General features: G+C 42.7%; 1 protein-coding gene across 1 annotated transcript; it reads left to right on the top strand.

Annotated features, from left to right (window-relative positions):
• The first annotated feature begins 1,367 nt into the window (after nt 1–1,367).
• On the top strand, nt 1,368–10,326 carry LOC109481405 (CMP-N-acetylneuraminate-beta-galactosamide-alpha-2,3-sialyltransferase 1-like). Its single transcript, XM_019783961.1, has 8 exons — nt 1,368–1,474; nt 5,779–5,926; nt 7,024–7,195; nt 7,539–7,689; nt 8,539–8,647; nt 8,970–9,097; nt 9,535–9,723; nt 10,191–10,326. Exons 1-8 carry the CDS (start codon nt 1,368–1,370, stop codon nt 10,324–10,326), a joined length of 1,140 nt encoding a protein of 379 aa, XP_019639520.1.
• Nucleotides 10,327–19,642: the final 9,316 nt, after the last annotated feature.

Below are 19,642 nucleotides of genomic sequence, written 5' to 3'. Positions count from 1 at the left end.
GCAGATATGAGATTCAGTCTCTTTGAGGTTTGCCCATGTAGTACGCCTTTTCAGCAGAATAATTTAGAGTAATCAAAACCCGGGTAGAAGAAGTTAGTCTTTTCGGTAATGCACACGCTTTTTACTTCTCGCCTAGTCTCTACCAGGCTTCAGGAGACGGCAGGAATGATAGAGTAGAAATTTGCCAAATAGAGAAAGAACATACTGACGGGATCGCGGACCAACTCTTCTGGTATGTTATCTCTATTTGACCAATGTCTACTCTTTCCCGCCTTCCGAAGCCTGGTAGAGGCTACTTGTCGCCTTCATCTGAAAAGACGTTATAAAACACGGGAGAAAAAACTCTGTCGCAACTCAGTGATTCTTAGCTGCGTCCTACATCTGCTTGAAGTTTTTTCGTTAAAAAAGAGGCGCTATGTGAGCATCAGACAAAGCTATTTGATCGGTCTTTGCGGTCAGTGCTTGAACAAAAACCCACGTCAAAAGTAAAACTTAATTGCCTGGGACATACCAATTCAAACATTTAGTGTAACATTACTTCAATAATAGCCTCCGTAGCAGGCTTTAAAAAGTGGGGTTTGGTGGTCTTCGGCTGTTTTCTGATTAGCCAAGTTAAAAAAACGGGGGTAATTTAACCAGACCAGCTATGTTGTCTATATGCAATCAGAAAATAGCACATAAAAGCTCCCAAAGACCCCCCAAACCCCCCCTGTTTTTGGCATGCTATGGAGACTACTTCAATAACTGGAGAGAAAACCTTTCACGAACGCAAACCTGGTGGAAATTCAAGCTTTTTCAAAAGCACTTTTTTAAGACTGTAGGATAATCGGGCAAGGCTCCAAGCCGGATCTTAAATACTAGTGCGCGCCAATTATTTGTTTAGCTGCCAAGAACAGTGCTCGGCTGGCCCGCATCGATATCGCTTGCTCGTACGTTCGGCTTTAATTTACAGGACTCTCCCCAAGCCATGAAGCAAGGGTGCTCCCCCTCTCCCCAAAATCCTAGCACCTCTCCTAAAATGTTCAAATTTAGGGTTTTATAGGGTGGTGGATGCTACCTGAAACGTCTGGCCGTTCCAAAATCATATCCAGTTGCTTGAGGAACTGTTTTTTGGCGTATCTTATTACCTGGATGTCTAACCTTCGGTGGATGCTAGCTAAAACGTCTGGCCGTTTCCAAAATCATATCCAGTTGCTTGACTAACTATTTTTTTGGCGTTTCCTTTCGTATTTTAATGAAAATTCGCAGATTTTTTTGGGCATCATCCTATTAGGGAGTACCTCTCCCCTAAACATTTCTGGGGAGACCCCTTTGGCTTATCTTGTACCGGAGTTTCGGCGCGACAAGTCTTGTTTGGACCGTGAGAGATGTGGCGAAGGGTCCGTATGTATGTTGTCGTTGCCATGGCAGCGGTTACAACTTTGCTGACGAGCTACATCAAGGACAGCCTCGTACGGAAGGGGAAGAATTACAGGTAAGATGAGATTATGTAATCTCCAAGCAGATCTTTGGGTGGCGAAATACAGTATCAAATTGGTCAGAGAGGGTCCATACGCCTAGTCTACACAGCATGGCAAAACGGGGGGTTTGAGGGTCTTCAGGGTCTTTGGGAGCTTTTATGTGCTATTTTCTGATTGCATATAGACAACACAGCCGGCCTGGTTGAATTACCCCGGTTTTTTAGAACTGGGCTAATCAGAAAACAGCCGAAGACCACCAAACCCCCAGTTCTATCAGCCTGCTACGGAGGCTAGTCAAACTCCCAGCCAAGTTATTCTCCCTATTTGGCTAAAGGGAAAAAATTACAGATGTAAGATGAAACTATGTACAACATTTGTTGTATGTAATGATCATCTCTTGGCGACGGAAGAGGAAACATACCCCCCAACAGGCCTTCCTAAGGCGTTATGTATAGTAGATTGGCAAAAATTTAGTCAGTAATTCGTCAACGGAGTGCGCCCACGCGAACAGTAATACAAAATGTATCCAGTACATGAAACCCCGTGGTGGGAAAAACTCCGCTTGCAAATAACCTACGGCTTGAGTCTAGTTTTGTCCAATTTAAAAACCATGTATTTTCCAAATGAAGTACAGCTGGGGTCTGTTTTGAATCGATGTCCAACTCAGCTGCCATGCAGTTATTTCTGAGGTTGCCCTGTTAAGCGACCTGAAACGGTCATTTCCAATCTAACATTACTTGACGCTCTCTTGAGCAATAGATCCTAGAGGGCTTGCTTTCTATCACTGATAGTGTATGCCCTGGACAGATGACAAACGCTGGGAGATTTTTGGCAATTTTGCATCATGCTTTGCCGAACTAACACTAGTAACAGCGCTGGCTGAAAAGGAGGAGGTTCCACGCTGAAAGCGTCTTTCCTAGAACAACATCACTATGGAACAAGCTACCACGTGATTGTTTCCCATATGGGTATGATGGTCACTATAACCTTAAACTTTTCAAGTCTAAGGTCAACAAACATCTGTCCTCACTGGCTGTACAGTAACTTTAAACATTTGAGTGGCTCCCATGAGCCTTGTTTTGTGGTGAACATGAAGTAAATAAAAAAATAAAATAAAAAAGGCGGCCAAACTTCCTTGGCAAATATTCTCCTATATAGCCAGCGTAGTTAGTCTGGTCAAAGACATTACACAGAAGTACTATGTATAATAATACTTCTGTATCTGCATCGGTACAGCCGGTATAACCGCCCTTCGGCGTAACACACCAGCTTCTGTATAATGTCCTTGGTCTGGTAGAGACTATGTGTAGCTTAAAATGGACATCAAGATAAGCCAACACTCCCCGGTACTAAAAACACGACAGGCGGTATATTTGATACAAAGAGAGATTAGTTTTATCGGCAGTGCAGCCAAGACTGTATGTGGTTATGGCTGCCAGGCACTGTAAGGCCACACCGACTTAGTTTCATGGATGACATCCTCTGAAGACCCCCAAACTAGTGCGCGGGCGAATAAATAAATGCCGGCCAAAAATGCTACTAAAGCACAGGAATATAAAGCTGGTATTGTGAATAAAAAAATGCCGGCCAAAAATAAAAATGCTACTAAACCACAGGAATACAAAGCTGGTATTGTGAATTTTTTTTACACCAGAACATAGGGACGTACACGACAAGCCGGCACATGCTGGCTTTTTGCGGAATCTATGGATCGGCATTGTACGTATGTACTGAGTTCTTGAGTTGGGTTACCACTAGAGCTGTGTACCTAAACAAATTTTAGGTACAGGTACAGGTACAGGTACACAGGTTTAGGTACAGGTCCGGACCTGAACCTGTACCTAAAAAATTCGACCAATTTACATGCTCTTCTGAACTCTTTCAATAGCAACAAAAACATGTATACACTTGATAGTTAAGGTTTAATTTTGGTTTATGGAGAATGCTCAGATAAAATATAGGCAAAAGTAAGGTATTATTGTTTTCATGAACACACTGTCCTTACATTGGAACCCATTGGCGACCAGCTATTTCCACATTTAAGGTCACAAATAGGCATAAAATTGGTGTGAAATTGTTTAGGTACAGTACCGGTACGGAGGGATTAGGTATTTTGGACCTGTACCTAATCAATTTTTCCGGTACAGTATCGGTACTGAGTATCGGTACACAGCTCTAGTTACCACCGGCTCTGTATTGTCGCTAAATTACCATGGGGTACCCAGGCCTAGAGCCAGGGCAGGTCAGATGTTTTTTTTTTTTTTTTTTTTTAGAACAGGCGAAAATCAATGCGCGCGCGGATGTCATCCATAAAATTAAGTCGGTGTGGCCTTATGGCTGCCAGGCACTGTAAGTTGTACAACTGCCAGCAAGTGCCAACATTATCTGATATGTGTGCAACATCTGGGAACCATCAGTCAAAAGTGGTTAACGTCAGAATCTAAAAACATACCCTCCAATTTGTTTCGGTCCTTGAGTTAATTTAAGTTTGAACACATTCAAAAACATACCCTTAATTTCGTAAATAATTTTATCAGGTTGGTAAACGACGTACTGAATAGTAAAGTTCTTTCATCACAACCATTTATTTTTCAAGAGCCGACGTTTCGATGATCGTTTGTCATCTTCATTCTTTGCTATTCATACCCTTAATTTGTTTCGGTCCTTGAATTAATTTAAGTTTGAACATGGGTAAAAACATACCCTTAATTTATTTCGTCCTTGAGTTCACTTAAGTTTGAACATAGGTAAAAACATCCATCCCTCCAGTTTCGTCCATACCCTTCGTCCTTGACTTTATATAAGTTTAAACATGGGTAAAAATACACTCAATTTGTTTCAGTCCTTGAGTTAATTGAAATCTGAACTTATGTAAAACATACCCTCCAATTTGTTTCGTCCTTATACCCTCCAATTTGTTTCGGTCCTTGAGTTGATTTCAGTTTGAACATAGGCAAAAACATACCCTCCAATTTGTTTCGTTCTTGAGTTAATTTCAGTTTGAACATAGGTAAAAACATATCCTTCAATTTATTTCGGTCCTTGACTTTATATAAGTTTAAACATGGGTAAAAATGCCATTAATTTCTTCCGTCCTTGACGTAATTTCAGTCTGAACTTATGTAAAGATATCCCCTGCAGTTTCATCCATACCCTTCGTCCTTGACTTTATATAAGTTTAAACATGGGTAAGAATACACTCAATTTGTTTCGGTCCTTGAGTTAATTGAAATCTGAACTTATGTAAAACATATCCTCCCATTTGTTTCGGTCCTTGAGATAATTTCAGTTTGAACATAGGTAAAGACATATCCTCCAATTTGTTTCGGTCCTTGAATTAACTTAAATCTGGACATATCTAAAAATAATCATCCCAATTTTTTTTCCATCCTTGACTTTATTTAAGTTTGAACATAGGTCGATTCATACGTATAGATGAAAGCCATTTTTGAATTGCTTTCACGTATTTTTATTTTTATTAAAAGACATCTCGGGGGTAATAAGATGATAAGATAAAATTGTCCTAATTTGTATGTCTTTGCCATGAGAAAAATACTGTAGCCATACTATTGCATCAAGGTCTAAAGGTAAAATATCAACAGTAGATTTGATATTTGATGGTGAACATGGGAGAGACAAAACAGGCATATGGATTTATGTCATAACGGTCAAGACTTGGGGCGGAACAAACCATCACTGACAGGATACGCACTAGAAGGCTCAGATGGTTTGGGCATGTGATGCGAAGACCGACAAACACCCTAGTTTATAAGGCATACCACCAGGACTTCCAAAACCCTAGACCCCGGGGAAGACCACCCAAGAGGTGGAAAGATCAGATCCAGAGTGACACAGGGATTACTCTAAGTGTAGCTGAGGCTATCGCTCTTGACAGAACTGGTTGGAGGAACCTGACGGAGGGGAGCAAGGGGCCAGTACCTGGCCTGGGCACTTAGGCAGGCAGGCATAACGTTATTTCTCGTATATGTGTCGTCATTCTATCGTTTACATAACATACAGAGACATGTTATCTGGTATCTGTAAATCTGGTATCGTATACGCGTTTTCACTATATCTATCATTATTTACAAAACAGTTAAACATATAAAGCTAGATGTATGTAGCCACTGAATCTTTCTCGCACAGAATAATGCAAAGGCTTTGATAATTGAATCCATATTTGCATGTTCATGCCCATGGGGTTCGATGTTACATGTATATCATACCGTGTAACATAATACGAAGCATAGAAGGATAAAAGGCAAACGTAAAAGTCTTAGGAATTACTAGAGATATAAAACAAATTTCATTTTTGCAGAAGGCCTGGTATGACTTCTACACTGTTCGACGCCAAGGACAGAGAGGACGTCATGTACGATTTTCTGGAGCACTTTCAGCCGAAACTGGACCCGAACTGGGAACTACAGTACGAAAGCTACACCAGGGACAGGCGGTTTAGACCCTCGGTGAGAAAGAGCTACATGTAGCATTATAAATTCATTCATTCATTCATTCATTCATTCATTCATTCATTCATTCATTCATTCATTCATTCATTCATTCATTCATTCATTCATTCATTCATTCATTCATTCATTCATTCATTCATTCATTCATTCATTCATTCATTCATTCATTCATTCATTCATTCATTCATTCATTCATTCATTCATTCATTCATTCTAGCCATCTAAAGCTACCAAGCACCGCGGATCGCTGGAAAAATACTAGAAGTAGTAGTAGAAATTGGCCAAAAGGAAGGGAATACAATGTGGTATACCAGGGGAGTTAGCCAGCCAGAGAGGGTACATTTTGTGACCCACTGATGTAGCTTCTTTGGCCGGCTAACTCCCCTGGTATACTACATTGTATTCCTTTTTTTTGCCCAATTTCTACTACTAGTATTTTTCCAGCGATCCACGGTGCCTGGTAGAGGCCAAGAAAAAGCGAGTATTGTGTATTACCACATGTACTGTTGATGGTTTGATAATCCATAGCTAGCCTGACTATATCACACTTCTAGCAGCCCCTCCACTGGTCAGGCTAGTACATATGCTCATACGGGAGTCTAAATCCCTCCTGCTATAAAATTGCAACTTGATGTAACCCAATACTAGTTACCATGATGACAGACGTCTGGTGCAGGTCATTGACCTTATTTGTCTGGAGATTCGAAGAGGAAGAAACTGAACAAAACAATATGTTTTCCTTCTGCGAAGGTAAACATAACAGAATAAAAGATTTTTGTTCTGCGGTTGTTAATTAATTATGTTTACCGAAGGAAAACATATTGTTTTTACTCAGTTTCTTCCTCCTCTTCTGTTCCAAACACTAACCTCTGGCCTGGCCAATGAGATGATTTGTTGACGTCTGTCACCAAGGTGACTGGTGTTGGGTTACATAATGTTGCAATTTCATGGTCTGCTCTGCTCCTGTCACCATATACTCGTAGTACATATATGTAAATAGAGCAGACCATGTCCGAAGGTAAACATTACGTATTAGCTTTGCAAATGTTACTTCTCTAGTTTTCAAGTTCTTTCTTCTTTTTCTGCTTGCACAGACGTGTCCGTTCGGGCTACTGCACCGGAAGAACAAATCTCGATGGTTCGAGTCTAGATACATCGAGGACATCAAGATGTTCATGGACAGAGAAGACTTGGAAGCCGAGAGCTTCCAGAAGCTACAGTCCAAATATCTGCTGCCGTTTGGCTACAAGGACAAGAACAAAACTGGTACGAAATTTCAGATAGATTCGGGAAAAGGGAATGAATGTGTGACCGTGGCTATACTCTTTCTCGCAAGTGCTGAATGCTAATTATAACACCCAATTTTTTTCACTGTACAACTCCAGTCTTTGTCAAGGAATGAGCCGCAATCCACCGTGTGTGTGTGTGTGTGTGTGTTTGTGTGTGTGTCTGTATCTGTGTGTGTGTGTGTGTGTGTGTGTGTCTGTGTGTGTGTGTGTGTGTGTGTCTGTATCTGTGTATGTGTATGTGTGTGTTGTCTTTTTTAAATCATCGTGCACCATATTCCAATTCTGGTTTTCGATTCTTTTGTTAATTTGTCCACTTCCAGCGGTTGAAGAGATCTTCAGCGTGCTTCCCGACCCTCCCGTGTGGGGCATGCCGAGGAGAAAGTGCGTGCGGTGCGCGGTGGTGGGGACAGGCGGGCAGCTGAAAGGGTCTCTGAGGGGGAAGGAGATAGACAGCCATGACTACGTCTTCAGGTAGGGAAAAGGACAGAAGAAAATGCCCAGACTATGCATGATGTACACAATGACTACTAAACTGGTGGACGAACCAACTACATGTACTAAGTTACCTAGTAACACCAGCTCGAGCAGAAAAGAACGGGAATAGAAGGAGATAGACTTTGTCTTCAGGTAGGAAATCTTATTGAGTCAGAATTGAGGTGTTTGAAAACTTGCTTTTTTCTATGGAACTGTAATCGTAGAGTGGAACTCGATACCGCGCGCCTCTACCAGGCTTCGGGTAGCGGCTGGAAGGAGTAGAAATTGGCCAAATAGACAGATAACATGCCAGGGGAGTTAGGCTACTCTTTCCAGCCACTTCTGAAGCCTGGTAGAGGCTATCCACCACACTGTGGGGTCGTCATCACTAGAAACAATCTTGTATCAACGCAAAAACAACGCTTGTAACCAGATAACAAGGATTATGTGTGTAATCGGTGAAAATGTAAAGATCCCATGTCCATTTAGCTTACCTGTTTCTCCCCAATAGCTTAGGGACTTCTTAACATATACGACAATGTTTCTCCAAGTGGAACTCGCTGCCACCAAGTACAGTAAGAGCATTGTCATTAGAAATCTTCAAACAACTTGCGCAATTAGATGTTAAAAGGTTAGGTGTGACAGGTCGTGCCCACAAACCTGGTGCGTTATATGGCAAAGGACGGTTATAACGGCTATACAGATACAGAAAATGTAAAGGTCGTATAGCCTTTTTGTTTACTGGTACGAAAGTATTGCTTTGGGTGGCCGAGTTGTGTGTGTGTATTTCTCTGATTGTCCCAATAGTTTCGGAACTTCTTAACAAATACAACAATGTTTTCCCAGGTTGAACCACGCCCTGGTGGGAAGCTGGTACGTTCGGGACGTTGGGAACAAGACTTCCTTCTACATCTTCTTCCCAGAGTCCGCACACATGCAACACGTCATCCACTCGGTACGCCATGCCTACGTCATTGTCTTGTCGTCATACTTCTGCACGTTTAGATTTATACATTTAGATTTGTCAGTAGTGTGGGGTGTGCTCGACTCGGAACCAAGAGTTCACGGGTTCGAGTCCTGACATGCCACCGATCTTGTGTCCTTGGGAAAGACACTTTACACGACTTTCCTCACTTCGCTCAGGTAAACATGAGTATTGTACTGTTCCTGTGCTGGTGGCGGCATTGATATAAGTTGAAAAAACTTGAGTGTGCCGTCACCACGTCTGGTGATTACATGTTGGGATATTCAAAAAATGTGTCGGTAACCTTTTCTAGGACCCAGTTCTAGTGTACATCCCGTTCAAAGACTGGGACGTGGCCTGGATGGCCGGCTGGCTGGTACGGAAGAAAGTCCCGCCGCCAAAGTGTTGGACAGACGGGGACCCAGAGTGCCGAAAATATGGGTATGGTTCTCAATGTGTGAAAATCCAACCATTGTTGTACCGAACTTTTCAAATATTTCTGGTGTAATATTTTATTTTAGTTGAAGAGAACCACAAAACACAGCAAAACTAATTTTACTAGGTTTCACTGTTATAAGGGGACAAACTACTTATAAAAGACAGTTGGTGCTGACTTTTTCTAGCTTTCCAGGAGTGCCGAAGCTAGTGAGGCTGGAGCGCCATGAACGTTATATAGCAAGTGGTAGGGCAAAATTGGAGGGTCTGGTCACCATATATAATGTGTTTTTATACCCTTCAAAGTAATAAGAATAAACAGAACAGTAGAGACGGTAGAAACCAGTGTTCTGTTTATGCCGTTAGACCATATGGAGGTAAACACAATGCATTTGCTTTCAAATGTTACCTTTCAGATTCTAGTTGTTTCTGTCTCTCTCTAGCTACCCTGGAGCACCAAAGCTGGTGCGGCCTGAGCGGTTGTGTCTCGCACATCCCGACTTCCTTCGCTATGTGTTCTGTAACTACCTAAACGCGACCGGGCAGAGACCCACAACCGGAGTCTTCACTGCCTTCATGGCGGTTCACTTGTGCGACCAGGTCTCTCTGTACGGGTTCGGCTTTGATCCCAGGTGAAATAGTAGTATATAACATATTTATGCACAGTTGTGTGTGTGTGTGCGTGTATGTGGAGTTTGTGATTGTGTGTGTAGTTTGTGTGTGTGTGTGTGTGTGTGTGTGTGTGTGTGTGTGTGTGTGTGTGTGTGTGTGTGTGTGTGTGTGTGTGTGTGTGTGTGTGTGTGTGTGTGTGTGTGTGTGTGTGTGTGTGGTAGTTGTGATTGTGTGTGTAGTTTGTGTGTGTGTGTGTGTGTGTGTGTGTGTGTGTGTGTGTGTGTGTGTGTGTGTGTGTGTGTGTGTGTGTGTGTGTGTGTGTGTGTGTGTGTGTGTGTGTGTGTGTGTGTGTGTGTGTGTGTGTGCGTGTGTGTGCGTGCTTTTATGTGTGTGTGTCTTTGTGTGATTATCATAGACAGTTTGTTAGCTATAACTTTATGTGATTTCCTGATTCCGCTCTGTTATATATATGCCCCCCCCCCCCCAGGTACCCGATGCACTACTATGACCAGGAAATCTTCACGGAGCCCAGACAGAACGACACAGCGCACAACTTCGGCAACGAGCGGGCCCTCTGGCGGATTCTGGACCGGGAAAATATCGTGCGCTGGGTGCGGAGATAGCGAGGGAAACGGAGCTACAGTAGTTTAAAAAAGTTAGCCATTAGTACAGCCCTTGGACCACACAGTTGTGCAATCACTACAGCAGGGGGCTAGTCTACTTGTAGTGGTGTGTATTTAACTCCCACACTCTTCTCAAATGCTGAGTGCTAATCAGAGAAAGCCGTATGTACGGATCCTGGACCGAGAAAATATCGTGCGCTGGGTGCGCGAGGGCAACGTCGCTACAGTAGAAAGACGTTAATTACATACAAAACGCTTTGTTGCAAATACTACCAACTCGGTGCAAATGCAAATTAATTTCATTTGATGTCTCTAGTCTCACCTTTGATTTGGACTTGGATTTATGTTTATATGATTTCTGTACCCATGTTTTGTGTATCTTACTCCGTATATGCTATTTTCCTGTCTAGATGTCTTTAGACCGTGATCGCAAAACCTTGCTAATTGGCCACACAAATGTCAAGTTGGAAGTCATATAAAAATATGCCAAAGAAATCACCAAAATTGACATGAATGAGCCTACAATGTCCTGTATAAAAACATCAGAACGCCAAAACGAATAAAGCCGCCTGATTCAGTGAGCCACAAAGGGCCGCGGCTTCTGTTGACGTTGACTTTATTAGGATCCACATGTCTATTTAAATGTTATACCTTGTTAGAACGTCGGCACTACGTTAAAGACGTCAAAGATTGCGCTTCGCCTTTGTGTATGTCCTTTTGACATGTCTCTTCAAAGAACGCTTTCTGTCATTCTCTCGTTTCATCTTTTCAGACAACTCAATTGTACTCATGGAAACGCGTCTCTACGCGTGAGCTGTCCGCTATTCTTAAGTTCGTTTTGACTGTACATCTCCATACGCGTTCGTCTATTAATACGCTAGGAGAGGAAGAGAGTGGATTCCACGTGGAAAGGCAAGGACGATGTGTAAGCCATGCGCAGAATGGGGAAGTGTAGCCGCAGCGACTGTTGCAGGGCTTCTCTTGCTTGCAGTCTTTTACATTAGCCGTACTATTGTTAGCAAGCAAGAGAAGCCCTGCAACAGTCGCCGCGGCTAGGAGAAGTAGAGATCTCAGCATGGTTGGAATGATTTCGATTCCTGTAATTACAATAAATTAAAACACTAGGGGTCTCCGAGTTAGTATACTAGTATACAAATGTACCTGTTCACCCCTACATGTTTTCTTTTGCCATGCCTCTCCAAAGAACCGTATCCAAAATCATATCCAGTTGCTTGAGTAACTGCTTTTTGGCGTATCTTATTACCTGGATGTCTAACCTTCACCGACGCTCTTCAGAGAACGTGTCCTGTTTTTTAGATGATTCAATTCGATGAAAACGTCTACATATGCGCTGCCCCGCTGTTCTTAAGTTCGTTTTGACTGTAACGCGTTCGTCTATTAATAAGCCTTGAGTGGAAGAGAGTGAATATCACGTTGAAGGGCAAGGACGATGTACAATACACGCACGTTGTAGGGCAAGGCCGGCGTGCAAGGCTAGCCTCTTCCAGGCACCGCGGATCGCTGGAAAAATAGTAGAAATTGGAGCTTCTATGGCCCTGAATCTTCTCTGGTATACTATCCCTTTATTTCGGCCAATTTCTACTATTTTTCCAGCGATCCGCGGTGCCTGATAGAGGCTAGTGCAAGGCATGCGCAGTCTAGATAAGTGCAAATCTAACCATGGATTTCGATTCTTTCGTCGTAAAATGTCTGTCTTTTATGTCATTATTTCATTTTGATGTGTCACGTTGGCAGGAGTGGGTTGGTGGGGCCACTTCGACGGTAACCTGTCGCTTGTAGCTTGACTCATCCTTTTTCTATCCTCTTTCTTAAATTAAAGTAAGTTCTTAATTTGCCTGTCTCAGTAACGTCGAAACGTTACAAAACAAAAGAAAATAGTAAAGAAAACTCTTGTTTCTTTTATCTAGTTTTCCTTCTTTTTTATTTTGTTATACTCAAATTAAAAACGGATTTCGATTCTTGTAATTAAAACCTTGGGGCTCAGATTACTGTATATAACTGTTCAGCCCTGCATATACCATTGATTTCGCCAGAGGGCGCTCATACGCGGTCATACGCGGAACCATCACACGCTCGTAGAAACAAACGCTGCCCCGCTAGAAGTTTGCACAGAAGGGTAATCATTTTGCCCGTTTGTGTCTATAACACAGAAACTAACTGTAAGTAAAATTATCGTGTGTGTGGCGCAACGACAGAGTACTCGACTCGGAAGCTAGAGGTCCCGGGTTCGAGTCCTGACATGCCACCGATCTTGTGCCCTTGGGAAAGGCACTTAACACGACTTTCCCCACTTGACTCAAGTGAAAATGAGTATATCTTATATTTTTATTTGTTGGACACAACACCAGCAACAGCTGCCTCTGTTCCGCGTGTAGTGCACTGTTGCAATTTCAATAAATCAAATCAAACATTATGTTTATCACAGAGGAACTTTACACGTAGAAAGAGCTTGTTGTTTTGCGTGCTGTGGGTTAGACTTCGTAGAGTGCTTTGTCCAGACAGATTAGGTTGACAGCACGTTGGTTGGGAAGATTGACTGGCATAATGACAGTTCAAACTGCCATCTAGCCAGGGGAGTTGGTCCGTTGAGAGAACATTTCGGGTGCGGCAAAATGTTCTTTCCCAGCAGACCAACTCCACTGGCATGTTATCTCTTTGTTTGGCCGATTTCTACTCTTTCCAACCGCCTCCCGAAGCCTGGTAGAGGCTAGCAGAAATTCAGGAAGCCAAGAATCGCCAGAGGGAACGTTAAACTCCAATACTTTTCGGAAGTTTGAAATCTCAAGGAAATTGCTACTCAAGCAACAGGATATCTTTTGAAAACTGTCAGCGACGTTTCAATTGGCATCTGCTATGTTCAGTTACTGTCTAGTAGCGGATGTTACTTGAAACTTCTGACAGTTTTCAAAAAGTATCCAGTTGCTTGAGTAACAATTTCCTTGAGTATCTCATTTCCCGGATGCCTAATCGTCATCGACGTGTCTCAGATTTCTTTCTAACGGTGCCGCGTACCAGCCTTCACCTACCCTCCAAGCAGATGTTGTGGGGTAATGATCGCTAACTTTTTTATATATGGCTCTTTTTTGTCGGTACCCCCGTAGGTCGTCGGAACCAAGAGGTCCCAGGTTCGAGTCCTAACATGCCACCGATCTTGTGCCCTTGGGAAAAGCACTAAACACGACTTTCTTCACTTCGCTCAGGTGAAAATGAGTATTGTATTGTCCCCTGTGTTGGTGGCGGCATTAATACTTACTTGTACTTGTACTTGAGTGGGTCTCCTCATCATTGTGAGTGGCCTGCGTCAAAGTCGTCCCTCCGTCTGCACAGCGTCCTGCGCCATTAATATAATTTAATATAAGTTGAAAAATTAATATAAAAATTAATATAAAATATATATACAATTTAATATAAGTTGAAAAAACTTGAGTGTGCCGTCACCACGTCTGGTGATTAGATGTTGGAATAAAAAAATTACCGAGATCCCCCCATGCAGACCCTCCTTTGAGTTCCCGTACCGCGGATGTTCGCATGTGAAGCCTGTCACCAGAACCGACACGTGAGCTTGTCGTTTTTCGCACAAACCACGTCCACAATTAGCTAAGGCTACAGCAAACACATTCTATGGATGGCATCGTCCGTACACTCCAAATCTAATGCGATAGGACACATTAGCACATTTAAATCAGCATTTCGTACTTTTGCCATTTTAAACTGCAGAAACAAGCCCCAAGACGAGTCCTTTATTTTCTGGGTGGTACCCTAAAAATTAGCCGAGGCTAAGGCCCTTCCAGTAACCATTTTCTGGCAGATATCTGCTCCATGAGGATGAATACACATCGGGATAGTGTTGTTTCAACTCAGTATGTAGATAAGTGTCTAGAATATTAGCTTTCAAAAATCGTGTTTACAAGCCCTAAAAATTACACTGGATGCCTTTAATATTTATCTGCCATCCACGTCCCGGCATGGCAACAGACATTGCCCATTTTCGACATGTTGACCACTGTCAGAGGGCAACGCAATTTCTTGTTTTGTTTTCCAAAATCAGGCGAAAATCAATGCGCGCGTTGATGTCATCCATAAAAATGACTTGCTGTGGCCTGAATAGAAAACTTCGTGCGTGCGCCTGTCAGTCAACTTCTCTGTGACGCTCTTTCAAGTTCTGTTGTCGCACTAGCTAACTGCAGGGGCTCCGCTAGCGGCACAGTGGGGGTTTGGGGAGAACAAAGAGAGTTGTTTCAATGTTTGGAGTTGAGTTGTGCCCACGCACGTACATGTTTGCCAGAATCGCGGTTTTCATGTAGTAGTGCAGACGTCAGAGTCAGAGTTATCTTCGTGATGCATTTGAGAAGTAAAATGTTATATTTTAGGCAGTCTTTGTCTATCTGTATGTCTGTATTCCCCCGCCCCTCTCTCGTCATTTCTGGCTTTCCTATCTCAGTTTCGGTTTGTCTCTCTGTCTGTCTCTCTCTTTCTCTTTCTCTCTCTCTCTCTCTCTCCCTCCCTCTCAAACACACACACACTCTCTCTTTCTTTCACCCCTGACTTTGCTACCTCACTCTATCTCTTCGAATTCCTCTTTCTTTCTCACTTTCTTTCTCTCTCACGCACGTACAGGTTTAGCGTGTTTGCCAGAATCTCGGTTTTCATGTAGTAGTGCAGACGTCAAAGTCAAAGCTAATTATTGTATCGCCATGATGAGAAGTAAAGGTTATATTTTAGGCAGCATTTGTCTCTGTACAAAATGTACGTCTGTATCTCTCCCTCTCTCTTTATCTCTCCCCTCTCTTTCTTCTCTCTCCCTTTCTGACTCCCTCTCTCTCCCCTCTCTCTCTCTCTCTCTCTCTCTCACACACACACACTTCCCTCTCTCCCCCCTTTCTCTCTCCCCCTCTTTCTCTCTCCCCTTTCTCTCTCTCCCTCCCTCTCTCTCTATCACACACACACACACTTCCCCCTCTCTCACACACACTCACACACTTTCTCCCTCCCTTTCTTTTTCCCTCTCTCCCCTTTTCGTCTCTCTCTCTCTCGTTCGCATCACCCCTAACTTTGATATCTCCGTTTCAGTTTATCCAAAAATCAGCGTACATGACAACGTAACACAATAATGTACATGAAATAATTTCATATTTGCAAAGTTGCAGTACACGTATGTCATTAATCAAAACCATGTCCATGCATGCCAAAATCGGTGCCATAGATCGTCATAGAATTAATGTATTCTATTATCAGTTTTAAGAATTTACATTCGATCACAAAAGCGCTCTATGTAAGATGATTAGCAGATCAGATGTGAGAATTTAGAAAACAGCTTCATCGATCAATGCACGAGACAGGAACAATTGTTGGAATGAAAGAGGAGAGGACTTGTTTACTGCGACGCAGGCAATAGATGCTCTACGTCGGCGCGGGATATATACTAGTACTAATTCAAGCCGTTTGCTACCAGGCTTTGGGAGGCGGCTGGAAAGAGTAGAAATCGGCCAAATAGAGAGATAACATGCCAGGGGAGTTGGTCTGATGGAGAGAACAGTTTGCCGCTCTGTTCTCTCCAGCAGACCAACTCCCCTGCTGGCATGCTATCTCTCTATTTGGACGATTTCTACTCTTTCCAGCTGCCTCCCCAAGCCTGATAGAGGATAATCAGCATCATTCACGATATTTTCAATGGTACGCAATCTGGACATGATACGGTCGTGAGAGCATAGTTGTATGCATGCTTTACTTCTTTGGCCCTGTACATACTTCGGCTATGATATTTTGTCTATTTGGCCAATTTCTACTCTTTCCAGTCGCTTCCGTAGCTTGCTAGAGCGGCAAACTGTACCTATTAATGTTTTTTAGCGGACTAACTCCCCTGGCATGTTATCTGACTATATAGCCATTTTTTACTCTTCCCCGCCGCTTCTGAAGCCTGGTCGACCCTACTGTTTTTGAAACTCCAAATGTTGTAGCCGCTCGGAATTGCGTGAATTTGGGGCCTTGGACCAACTCTCACAAACAACTCTGTACCAAAGCCGCCGTCTCTTTTTCTTTAATGTACATTCCAACATCTCAAATCACAAGACATCATCATCATCATAGCTTGTCGCTATTTCTCTCAGCAAAAGTTCGTGACAAGACGTGGTGACGACACACTTAAGTTTTTCAACTTATATTAATGCCGCCACCAACACAGGGGGCAATACAATACTCATTTTCACCTGAGCGAAGTGAGGAATGTCGTGTAAAGTGCCTTTTCCAGGGGCACAAGATCGGTGGCATGACAGGATTCGAACCCGGGACCTCTTGGTTCCGAGTCGAGCACTCTGCCGCTACACCACACGACCCCACAAGGAAGCTTGTTCCATAGTGATGTAGTTCTACAGTAGGAAAGAAGCTTTCGGCATGAATTGCGTGAATTTGCCCTTGGACCATCTCTCACAAACAACTCTGTACCAGAGGCGTCTCAGTGTGAACTTTACACAGACTGGTTTGAAGTTTCCCACTTGCGTTGATTCGTTACCTCCATAGCGTGAGAGCTTACAAGGCAGAGCACTAAGGTTCAGAGCACTAAGGTTCAACAAATTTACGCTATTATGCTATATACAGATCTTCCAGGTAAAACCATTAAGGTCAACCAATCTTCAGAACCGGTAGCCTGGTATCCAGTCTGATCATGGTGGGGGCCGCAAGAGCTCTGTTCCGCCCGCCTCACATAGGTTTCCCGGTGTGTATTTCACGAGAGATTGATTAGCCCTCCACCAAATCCCCAAGCATACTGTCTCTTATTAGCGTAACACTCCTACCGGGACGGCCTGTTGCACTGGGCGGGGGAAGCTATTAGTCAGAGCCCCCGAACACACAGCTTGCCTGAACACTCCAACACCCCCAATCACGTAAGACTGGATACCAGGCTACAGAACTGGCTGAATTGCGTAAATGTGTGGCCTTGGATTAAATCTCACAAACAACTCTGTACCAGAGGCTTCGTCTCTGTTTGAACTTTACACAGTCCGTATTGAAGTGAGAACTTACATGTACACGAAAGAGCACTACGGTTCAGGGACAAATTCACGCAATTCATGATCAGCTACAGAAAGTCGAGGTTTAAAAACAGACACAAAGCTATTTATACCCGACTTGACATATGAACTAAACTATGTACAAAAGCACTCATATTGATACATATTGATACATTATTACATGTTATCCTACCCGCGCGCAAGCCATCTAGTGATGATGCCCTAACTGTGCTTGGGTGACAGCGAGTTCCACTCTACGATAGTTCTTGGAGAATACGAGTTTTTTAACACCTCAATCTTTGGTTGATAAGTCTAATATTTGAAGGCATGACTATTTCTCGTTCTTTTCTGAGCTGGTATTGGGTACTTAGTGGTTGGTACGTCCACCAGTTTATTAGTCATTTTGTACATCATGCATAGTCTGGACATTTATTCTGGAAAAAACGAGTTTTTGAACACGTCTTTTCTTTTCTATAGTCACTAAGTTTGTTGACCTATAGCTAGAACCCAACGGCCCTGGATTCAAATCCTTACATTACCTTAATTAACTGTTGTGCCCGAACACGAATGTTCACACTTTACTCATGTACAAATGAGCTCCGATCTTTTGTTAGAAACAAACTCCTACATACGTCAAGCCGGAGGGTCATGTACAATGAGAGACCGGTAACGAAGCGACAGGACTTCTCATGTTATATTTCTAAAGGAACTAATAAACGCTCCAGGCAAAAAAACACATTGTTAATCCTCATGCACATCCTGCCGCTATCTTTCCTTTCTTACTGGACGCGTAGGTTTGGAGGGTATATTGTTGTTCCTCCCTGCCGTAGGCGGCTGTTTTCAATGGTGTGACAGCATAATGACGCACACTGTGTACTGGTACTTTTCCATCTTCTAAGGCCACACGCCAAACAGTCATGCCTTCAAATATCAGAGTTATCAACCAAGAATTGAGGGCAGAGGTATTCAAAAACTCGTATTTCTCCAGAACTATCGTAGACTGGAACTCGTTGTCACCAAGCACAGTTGGGGCATCATCACTAGAAAGCTTTAAACAACTCCTGCAATCAAATGTGCAAAGATTGAGTGTAACAAGTCGTTCGGTGTGATGTAGCTAGCTGCCACCGCGCCGCGTGCCTGCGAAGCTGGTGTGTTACGTCGAAGGGCGGTTATACCGGCTATATCTATACAGATACCGATACAGTTGATTCATAATCACTATCTGTTGGTACTTTTCATTCTCTAACTTTCCATATAGTCATCTGAATAAACGTTAAAGAACATACAAGAAGTTAGAGAATAGAATAGTACCAGTAGATTCACAACCACTGTGTATCTACTGCTACTTTTTTATTCTGTAACTTTTCACATAGAGTCATCTGAATAAGCATTAAAGAACATACATGAATTTAGAGAGAATAGAATAGTACCAGTAGATTCATAATCACTATCTATCGGTACTTTTTCATTCTTTAGCTTTCTAAATAGAGTCATATGAATAAGCATTAAAGAACATACAAGAAGTTAGAGAATAGAATAGTACCAGTAGATTCACAACCACTGTCAATCTAGTGGTACTTTTTCATTCTTTAACTTTTCATATAGAGTCATCTGAATAAGCATTGGAGAAACATATGGGTACGTGAGACGAAGTAGAAACAATCAACTGGTTATCACAAAAGTTGGCAAAACCTCAGGCAGTGGATACTAGCTGAAACGTCTGACAGTTTCCAAAATCATATCCAGTTGCTTGAGTAACTTTTTTGTCGTATCTTTTTGTCGTGTCATACCTGGATGTCTAACCTTCACCGACGTACAAAAGGCACTATGTATTAATTTTCATACTCGGCTCAAGTGCAGATGAGTGCCGGAGGTTCATCAGGGATCCCCTAGACCTTCTCGGATGGAACTTACAACCAGATGTTCGGTAAGAGCCCAGTAACGAACCCTCTACACTTCTCAAGTGTTTTTTTAGTAGTTCGTAGGTTTTTAACGAGTTACTAATAAACACTTCAGGAGAAGCACCTGCTTCGTCTTATCGCAAATCCTGGTGTTAATGACGTTCTTGTCCTTGGCGGAGTATTTATGTAGTTAAACGTAACAAAACGTTTTCAGGGTTAGGCATGTGCACTTTCCTCCTTTGCCTGCGTTCGATTTTGCAGATGTTGAAGGATTTTCAAAAAGGCAATAGGTCTCTTCTTCCTGAGTAGCATCTGTTTTCTGACGCTTTTTGTTATTCTTTCTGCGCTGCTGTAAACTTCCGCACAATTAGTGTATTTTCAAGGATT

The sequence above is a fragment of the Branchiostoma belcheri genome, unplaced genomic scaffold, assembly GCF_001625305.1.
Source record: "Branchiostoma belcheri isolate BF01 breed outbred unplaced genomic scaffold, Haploidv18h27 scaffold55, whole genome shotgun sequence".
NCBI classification, from domain to species: Eukaryota; Metazoa; Chordata; class Leptocardii; order Amphioxiformes; family Branchiostomatidae; genus Branchiostoma; species Branchiostoma belcheri.
This window is presented reverse-complemented; position numbering and strand designations above follow the sequence as displayed.